General features: G+C 40.7%; 1 protein-coding gene across 2 annotated transcripts; it reads left to right on the forward strand.

The window, feature by feature from the left end:
- Window positions 1-302: 302 nt before the first annotated feature.
- ilkap (integrin-linked kinase-associated serine/threonine phosphatase) lies at window positions 303-9,899 on the forward strand. 2 transcript variants are annotated; one of them, XM_062060714.1, is made up of 10 exons: window positions 303-613; window positions 3,035-3,187; window positions 3,293-3,410; window positions 3,491-3,597; window positions 3,666-3,759; window positions 6,054-6,141; window positions 6,212-6,348; window positions 6,429-6,548; window positions 6,620-6,701; window positions 6,773-9,895. In XM_062060714.1, the coding sequence occupies exons 1-10, from the start codon at window positions 574-576 to the stop codon at window positions 6,905-6,907; spliced, it is 1,074 nt and encodes a 357-aa protein (XP_061916698.1). In that variant the 5' UTR covers window positions 303-573; the 3' UTR covers window positions 6,908-9,895. The 2 variants fall into 2 exon arrangements, with proteins under 2 accessions (XP_061916698.1, XP_061916699.1); XM_062060715.1 differs by lacking the exon at window positions 303-613 and having other exon boundaries at window positions 3,035-3,174; window positions 6,773-9,899.

The following is a 9,899-nucleotide window of genomic DNA, read 5'->3' on the forward strand; positions in this document are numbered from 1 at the left end:
GACTACGTCACGCTACTTCCGGTAGGGGCAAGCCTTTTTTTTTATCAGATACCAAAAGTTGCAATCTTTATCGTCGTTGTTCTATACTAAATCCTTCCAGCAAAAATATGGCAATATCGCGAAATGATCAAGTATGACACATAGAATAGATCTGCTATCCCCGTTTAAATAAAAAAAAATTCATTTCAGTAGGCCTTTTCTGTTCTATTCTATTCTAAACAACGAATGAGGTTGAGGAAGTGCGCTACACAGGCCAACACATAGGGGGCGCTAACGCTCCTTGACATGGGTTGACTCGTTAGAACAGCCAATGAAGAAGAAAACGTCCCCGCTGTTAGCAGTGTAGCTGCCGTTCATGCGCTAGATTATGACTGTTTAACAACAAATATTTCTGTCAAAATTGTTATTTGGTAATCTTTGGAATATCTTTGGCTATTAGAAAACCCGACCTGCTCTTGCAGGAGCTCTCACGACTGCGGTGTCCCAGAGAAACAGCCAGGCTAAGGCTAAGCTAACATAGGCTAGGCTAGGCTAAGCTAGCTGAAGACTGTAGCTGGCAGTTCAAAAGTCAGAATGGATCTATTTGACGACCTACCGGAGCCAACTCAGGCCGGTGAGTGAGGGGTTTAATTCATTTAATTTGTTACATTGATTAACCTCTTGGACGTGATTGCTCCGGTAATTGATACACCGACAAGGGGATCGATTTGTAATGAAATTATTGTTCATTAGGAGTCACTTCACGTCTTAAAGATTGACTGATGGGGAGATACTTTTGGCAATATAGTGTATTTGGCCACCTGCCTTGACTCACATAAGAACTTGAAGTGCCATCCCATTCCTAACCCATAGGGTTTAATATGATGTCGGTCCACCTTTTGCAGCTATTACAGCTTCAACTCCTCTGGGAAGGCTGTCCACAAGGTTGCGGAGTGTGATTATAGGAATTTTCTTCCAAAAGCGCATTGGTGAGGTCACACACTGATGTTGGTCGAGCAGGCCTGGCTCTTAGTCTCCGTTCTAATTCATCTCAAAGGTGTTCTATCGGGTTCAGGTCAGGACTCTGTGCAGGCCAGTCAAGTTCATCCACACCGGACTCTGTCATCCATGTCTTTATGGACCTTGCTTTGTGCACTGGTGCACAGTCATGTTGGAAGAGGAAGTTCCCACAAGGTTGGGAGCATGGAATTGTCCAAAATGTTTTGGTATCCTGGAGCATTCAAAGTTCTTTTCACTGGAACTAAGGGGCCAAGCCCAATCCAATTCCTCCTCCACCAAATTTGACACTCGGCACAATGCAGTCCGAAATGTACCGTTCTCCTGGCAACTTCCAAACCCACAGATAAATATATTGCACTTTTGCATATGCATCCACGTTTATGGATGTATATTATATAGCGAGGTAGTCCGTTTTTGGGGGGAATTGAGGGGATTATTATCATGCGTTCAAGAGTCTTATGGCCTGAGGGAAGAAGCTGTTACAGAACCTGGAGGTTCTGCTACGGAGGCTGCGGAACCTCTTTCTAGAGTCCAGCAGTGAAAACAGTCCTTGGTGGGGGTGGGAGGAGTCTCTGCAGATTTTCTGAGCCCTGGTCAGGCAGCGGCTTTTTACGATTTCCTGGATAGGAGGAAGAGGAGTCCTGATGATCTTTTCCGCCGTCCTCACCACTCTCTGCAGACTTCCAGTCTGAGGCACTGCAGGTTCCAATCCAGACAGAGATGCAGTGGTCTACAGGCTGTCTATAGTGTAGAACTGTGTGCCTTTTGTAAATTGTGAATGAGTACATAAAGTGTATTAGTGTTCCACATTTAAGTGATGGAATAAATAAAATACTGTTTTCAAATAAAAGGTTCTAGAAGCATAATCTTGTAATCTGGGCATGTCTAGTGTTTTTTTTTTTAGAACGGTCGATATCGACAAATATTGATATTTTTATGACGTATCGAAAATAGGGACCAGGAGAAACATATATTAAATGTAATCTTCCCTCTGATTATAATCTCCTTCAGCTATAAAGGCAGAAAGGAAAGAAAATGTCAACACAACTATGGAAAACACTCAAACAAACAATGTAAACACAATTATAAAATCACATTGAACTATTAACAATTACCTCTTGGAATGAAGGTGCAAAACTATGGAATATGTAAGAAATGCTTAATAAAGTGTAACAAAATACTGCACAATGTGAAAATGTAAACAAAGACAAACTTGAGAAGAACTATCTCTTGGGATGGCTACAAAAAGCGCCTTATTGCAGTGAAACTTGCCAAGGGGCATGTAACCAAAAATTAACATTGCTGTACGTATACTTTTGACCCAGCGCATTTGGTCACATTTTCAGTAGACCCATAATAAATTCATAAAAGAATCAAACTTCATGAATGTTTTTTGTGACCAACAAGTATGTGCTCCAATCACTCTATCACAACAAAATAAGAGTTGTAGAAAGTATTGGAAACCTCAAGACAGCAATGACATTATGTTCTATACAAGTGTATGTAGACTTTTAAACGCGACTGTACATATAAATGTACATAACATAAATATTTTTTAAATATATTAAATAAAAATACCTCCCTCTATCAACATGTAAAAATAGAGATAAAGGCATCATGAAATGACAAAAAGCTGACAAGTTTATATTAAAAATTAATATGAGCCCTCCTTTTAAGGCAACACTTGCCTTGACCTTAAAAAGTTAAAATTCGAGGCCTGATATTGTATATATTATATATATGTATATATATAATATGTATATATTACGTATGTTATTTTTTATATTGTTATTATGCAACATTTTTGGTGTGCTTATTTACCTTTTATTTTCACCCTCTTTTTGTGCCCTTGTGTGCATTATCCTTTACATCCTTTGTAACTGAGATACTGTGTGCAGCAATTTCCTTTGTGGATCATTAAAGTTTGTCTAAGTATATTGAACGTTTTATCAAACCAATTCTTTATTGATACGTCTTACGTACGGGTTCAGGAGGTGGTGATTTAAAATGTGCTAACTGTACTCTGTGTGGTCAGGTGCTGTCTCAGCAGGTGTTACATTCCTGCCACCATCCGACAAAGAAAACGACAAAGAAGAGGAGAAGAGTGTGAAACGAAAACGAGAGGATGAAGAGTGTCCTGCGGTTCTAGAAGAAGAGGAAGATGAGAACAAGAAAGTTTGTAGAGAAGGTTTTCACCTCTGTCACAATGTTTGTTTGCATACTTTGCTAAGGGGGGCTTGTCATGATGCACGCTGCAAAGACGCAGCTGATTTACTGTGTGTGTTTTTTTCAGGCCTCCCCGTGTTGAGAGGCTATGTGGCGGCGAGGCGTGGCGAGCGTGACGAGATGCAGGACGCTCATGTGCTGTTGCCCAACATGAGCACCTGTGTGTCGGCGCGACCCAGTCAAGTGTAAGACGCATCCACGCACATCTCCAGTGCGACACTTTCTTATTGGCTGACGTTTCCCGTTCCATGCCTGCGTCCCCAAGATCGCGGGTGTCGTATTTCGCCGTGTTTGACGGCCACGGAGGCTCTCGGGCGTCCCGGTTTGCAGCGGAGCATCTTCACCACACTCTGGCCAAGAAGTTTCCCCGAGGTCAGTAAAAGGGGATATTCTGCATCAATCAACATTGTCCCCTACATGGCCCATTGTGTGTCTTGCAGGTGAAACTGACAACCTGGACAAGCTGGTGAAGAAGTGTCTGGTGGACACTTTCCGCCAAACGGACGAGGACTTTCTGAAGAAAGCGTCCAGCCAGTAAGACTGATTTATATCTGCTGTACAGATCTACTTTAGATAAGAGAAGTGTGAAATACTTCTCTTGTCACCTTATTTGTGTTTGACTTTATTAGCTCTTTGGATATATTTAGTGTTTTGCGCAGCCGGATAGAATGGGGACAATATCAACAAAAATATATATATTGTAGCGGTTGATTTAAAGGCCTACTGAAACCCACTACTACCGACCACGCAGTCTGATAGTTTATATATCAATGATGAAATCTTAACATTGAAACACATGCCAATACGGCCGGGTTAACTTATAAAGTGCAATTTTAAAATTCCCGCCACACTTCCGGTTGAAAAACTCCTTTGGATATGATTTATGCGCGTGACGTCACAAAATCCACGGAAGTGGTTGGACCCCATCGACCCGATACAAAAACCTCTTGTTTTCTTCGACAAAATTACACAGTATTCTGGACATCTGCGTTGGTGAATCTTTTGCAATTTGTTTAATGAACAATGGAGGCTGCAAAGAAGAACGTTGTAGGTGGGATCGATCGGTGTATTAGCAGCTAAGTACAATATTTACAGCAACACAACAAGGACTACTTACTACGCCTAGCCGATGCTTGCCGCCAAACCCACGGATGAAGTCCTTCGTCGCGCCGTCGATCGCTGGAACGCAGGGGAGCACGGCTGTTGATGGGAAGATGAGGGCTGGCTGGCGTAGGTGGAGCGCTAATGTTTTTATCATAGTTCTGTGAGGTACGGTTGCTAAGTTGCTAAATTAGCCTTAGCGTCGTTAGCAACAGCATTGTTAAGCCTTACCAGGCTGAGAATTTTTAACCGTGTAGTTACATGTACATGGTTAAATAGTATTGTTGATCTTCTGTCTATCCTTCCAGTCAGGGGTTTATTTCTTTTGTTTCTATCTTCATTTGAGAACGATGCTATCACGTTAGCTCAGTAGCTAAGTGTGTCACCGATGTATTGTCGTGGAGATAAAAGTCACTTTAAATGTCCATTTCGCGTGCTCGACTCTCATTTTCAAGAGGATATAGTATCCGAGGTGGTTTAAAATACAAATCCGTGATCCACAATAGAAAAAGGAGAGAGTGTGGAATCCAATGAGCCAGCTTGTACCTAAGTTACGGTCAGAGCGAAAAAAGATACGTCCATCACTGCCTCTCTAATCCTTCACTGTAACGTTCCTCATCTACGAATCTTTCATCCTCGCTCAAATTAATGGGGTAATCGTCGCTTTGTCGCTCCGAATCTCTCGCTCCATTGTAAACAACGGGGAATTGTGAGGAATACTAGCTCCTGTGACGTCACGCTACTTCCGGTACAGGCAAGGCTTTTTTATCAGCGAGCAAAAGTTGCAAACTTTATCGTCGATTTTCTCTACTAAATCCTTTCAGCAAAAATATGGCAATATCGCGAAATGATCAAGTATGACATAGAATGGATCTGCTATTCCCGTTTAAATAAAAAAAATTCATTTCAGTAGGCCTTTAAGGACATAATTCACCACACCTGTTATTTGACATTGTCATCATCATTCACCGTACTGTTCTATTGTGTACATGACAATGTTGTTCTTTGTGTGCTAATATATATATACATATATTTATTTGTATATATATATTTATACAAACAGATATTTTCACCCAATCAGGCCCCCCGGTCAAACAGTTTGAAGACCTCTGCAGTAGACTCTCACTTTAGGAGCTTAAAACACATGTAGCTTAAAACACATGTATCTCAAATCAACGCGTCCTACTGATATGAATTGAATTAAATTTGAATGGTGCTTGTTCCCCCCAAAACATCACATTTCTTAACATGTAACTTTTAAAATAATTTAGATAGGAAATATTGTATAAAAACAATACAATAGAATGTAGTACTAACAACTACAGTAGTTTTATGAAGTAACAATGTACAGCATTTACCTTGGAAAATGGTTTTCTACGGTATGTCTTTTTAGCTGCTTCTCTGGCAAACACACCATCAGCAGCTTTTTGATAATATTTTAACATTGTTGGCTGGCGTTATTGGCTCATTCTGTTTCCGTATGGTGCTGACTGGCTGTGTTCCGCTCGAATTGCTTGCAAATGTAAACATAACAATTATCCCGGAGGCAGCTCTTATCTCAAAAAACTCTTAAGTTGACGTACCATATTAGGATGTCATATTCCACATTTCAAACCACCAGGGGGCAGCATATTATGTGTGTGGATTGGTGGACAGACAATGGTCCCTTTCCAAATTGGAAGAAGACAAAGTTGCCCACCATTGTTGTTTGTTTGTGTGTTCCTCAGGAAGCCAGCGTGGAAAGACGGCTCCACGGTGACATGCATGCTGGTGCTGGATGACGTGGTCTACGTGGCCAACCTGGGAGACAGCCGGGTACAGCGCAGCGGCCATTTCCCAGCCCTGCGCGTTCTTCAGTAGTCCTGATGTGGGCGTCTGTGTGCAGGCGGTGTTGTGTCGGATGGAGGCGGAGGGAGGAGCCACAAGTGAGCGGCGGCCGACGACGCTGGCACTCAGTAATGAACACAACCCGACTATCTACGAGGAGAGGATGAGGATCCAGAGAGCGGGAGGCACCGTCAGGTCCGGCAACACCCCGCATTTAGGACTCTCTCCTATTCGCACCAGTCAAGGTATAAGATATACCTCCTGTCTCGCCGCAGAGACGGCAGGGTGCTGGGCGTCCTGGAGGTGTCTCGCTCCATCGGAGACGGCCAGTACAAACGCTGCGGCGTCATATCCACGCCCGACCTGAGGAGGTGTCAGCTCACGTGCAATGACAGGCAAGAACAAGACACACACATGCCGGCACAAGGAGAAGGATCCCTAAAAACTGTTTCCTGTCACCTCTTAGGTTCATCATATTGGCCTGTGACGGCTTGTTCAAAGTCTTTTCTGCGGATGATGCCGTCAAATTTGTGCTCGACATCCTTCAGGTACTAATATTGCTTGTTCTTCTGGATTACATGAAAAGGGCATGAGAAATGTGAACATACTCTTCATGCAGGAGGGTAGTGCTGACCAGAGGTTGACGGACCAGGAAGAGCAGTTTGAGGCTGCTTGCCAACAGTTGGCCACTGAGGCGGTCCGACGAGGCTGCGCTGATAACGTCACTGTGATCCTGGTTTCAATTGACTTCTGAACACACACACACTCACACTGTATGCATCCACTTTGTTTTCCAATAAAATACTTTCCTTTACTTCCTCTGATAGATGTATATCACTGCAATCACAACATTTAAAATGAATAAATACAAGAGTAACAAGGGTTATGAACTAATAATATTTTACCCTACATTCCTTATGATATATATCTTTGTAGAATATTTTGAAAATAAACTTGTACCGTATTTTTCAGAGTATAAGTCGCTCCGGAGTATAAGTCGCACCAGCCGAAAATGCATAACAAAGAAGGAAAAAAACATATATAAGTCGCACTGGAGTATAAGTCGCATTTTTTGGGGAAATGTATTTGATAAAACCCAACATTCGCGCCAGGACCACCAGAATGTCTCACAGTCTGTATCCCCAGGCTGTGAGACTGCTAAATGAACAGCCTGCCCCGGGCCATCTTTTTACCTCACTCTTCACCACCTCAATAATTGTGCTCTGGACATTGCATTGCTGCAACATCAACGTAACACCCATCAGACATCTGACTGTTCCCACCCCCACGCCCCTCTATTCGCAATCTTCTTGACAATGCTAAACTGTAAACTATGGTCAACTTGCACTTCAATGCAGTTTCTATGCCGCTAGACAAAGCTCAAACAAAATCTTGTTGACATGTATGGCTTAAGTGTTATTATGACAATGACAATAAAGGAATTGATTGATTGAACACCAAGAATAGACATTTGAAAGGCAATTTAAAATAAATAAAGAATGGTGAACAACAGGCTGAATAAGTGTACGTTATATGAGGCATAAATAACCAACTGAGAAGGTAGGTGCCTGGTATGTTAACGTAACATATTATGGTAAGAGTCATTCAAATAACTATAACATATAGAACATGCTATACGTTTACCAAACAATCTGTCACTCCTAATCGCTAAATCCCATGAAATCTTATACGTCTAGTCTCTTACGTGAATGAGCTAAATAATATTATTTGATATTTTACGGTAATGTGTTAATAATTTCACACATAAGTCGCTCCTGAGTATAAGTCGCACCCCCGGCCAAACTGTGAAAAAAAACTGTGACTTATAGTCCGAAAAATACGGTATATCATATACAGCGAAAGTGTCAAACTCAAAGCCCGGGGGGCCAGATGTGACCCGCCAAAGGCTGTAAATAATGTACCTCGATTAAGGGGCAGCATGGCGTAGTGGGTAGAGCGCCCGTGTCAGAAACCTGAGGGTTGCAGGTTCGCTCCCCGCCTCTTACCATGCCGTTGTGTCCTTGGGCAGGACACTTCACCCTTGCCCCCGGTGCCGCTCACACGGTGAATGAATGTTGAATGAATGATAGGTGGTGGTCGGAGGGGCCGTAGGCGCAAATTGGCAGCCACGCTTCCGTCAGTCTACCCCAGGGCAGCTGTGGCTACGAAAGTAGCTTACCACCACCAGGTGTGAATGAATGATGGGTTTTTAACATGTAAAGCGACTTTAGGTACTTAGAAAAGCGCTATATAAATCCCAGGTATTATTATTATTATAAATACTTCATGCCTGAATGTATTTGTTCTTTTTGTGACAGACAAAAATACAGTATGTTAGAAGTGGGAATCTATTGTCACCTCACGATTTGATTTAGATTTGCGGAATAATGATTCCATTCAGAATTGATTCTTGATTCAACAAGTTTGGTATACAAATGATACATTAACAATATCCATAATAGCTTGTTTTTTATCCAAAAATGGATTCTTTAAAAAAATATTTATATACAAAACCCAAAACCAGTGAAGTTGGCACGTGGTGTGAATGGTAAATAAAAACGGAATACAATGATTTGCAAATCCTTTTCAACTGGTTTAAATTCAAATTAAAGTATACCAATGCTAAAATATTTGTCTCAAATGTTAGGTATATGTATTAATGTCAATTTGTGAGAGAGATTCTGTTTCCAGAATTAATGTAAATACATTTAAAAGAAAAAACAGCGGCATAAGATTTTCTTTTTTTTGAAATTCCTATTTTTATACATTTATGGCTCTAAAAAAACAGCAGGATATTTTGCGGAGAACTTTTAACCTAATGTCCACAATGACATTGTCTATATGCAAAAATGCAAAAAAAAAAGGAGTAGTGCCCAGACAGAACGAAAATCCCTTTCTAGCCACTTTTTCCTTGTTCACCTAATGGCCTACCACTAAAAAGGAGTCTGACACAGATTTTTTTGTTTTTTGTTTAGCAGATTTTTAAAAAGTTTTATTTATTTATTTTTTTAAAACCTTTATTTATAAATTTCAACAACTACAAACAGACGAGAAACAAGAGTCAAAATAAATACAAAAACAGTATAAAACAGCGCCAGGGGGTTGTCAATTCAAAGTAACTAAAATAGAATACAAAAAAAGATATATATAATAAACAATTAGTACAAAGCCATAGGCTCACTCAATTTCAGCAAATAACATAAATTTGGAACACAGCATCATCGTTTTCACAGCTTTTTGGTTGTTAGAGGTAGAGAGTGTTTTAATGTAGAGTTCTAAATATTTTTTAAAGGCACAAAAGACAGGTCGGGTATTAAGAATATAAAACATAGCCAATAGTATAATGGTTGCAAAGGTAAAATTCCTTTTCAAATTTTTGTTCATATAGTTTGAGTTTGAGTTTATTTCGAACATGCAAGCATACAACATGATACATCACAATTTCCAGTATCTCTTTTCAACATGTTGGAAAAGGAGTAGGAAGAAGCAGAGCTTATTTAATCCTACCCCTTTTCTATACATAGCAGTTGCTAAAACTTTTTGTTCACTTCCTGTTCACTTTGTAGTTCAGGTTCTTCATCATGTACACAGCTACTCCTCCTCCATTTTTGTTGGTTCTGTTGATGTAATTTAGTCATCCTTCCAGATCAAAATCTATTCCTTTTTTTATCATCCATGTTTCTGTGACAGCAATCACCTTGAAGGGTTCGTTGATGTGTTCCAAAAAGTTCTTAATGTTGTTGTAG

Source organism: Entelurus aequoreus, linkage group LG10 (genome assembly GCF_033978785.1).
Source record: "Entelurus aequoreus isolate RoL-2023_Sb linkage group LG10, RoL_Eaeq_v1.1, whole genome shotgun sequence".
Lineage (NCBI taxonomy): Eukaryota > Metazoa > Chordata > Actinopteri > Syngnathiformes > Syngnathidae > Entelurus > Entelurus aequoreus.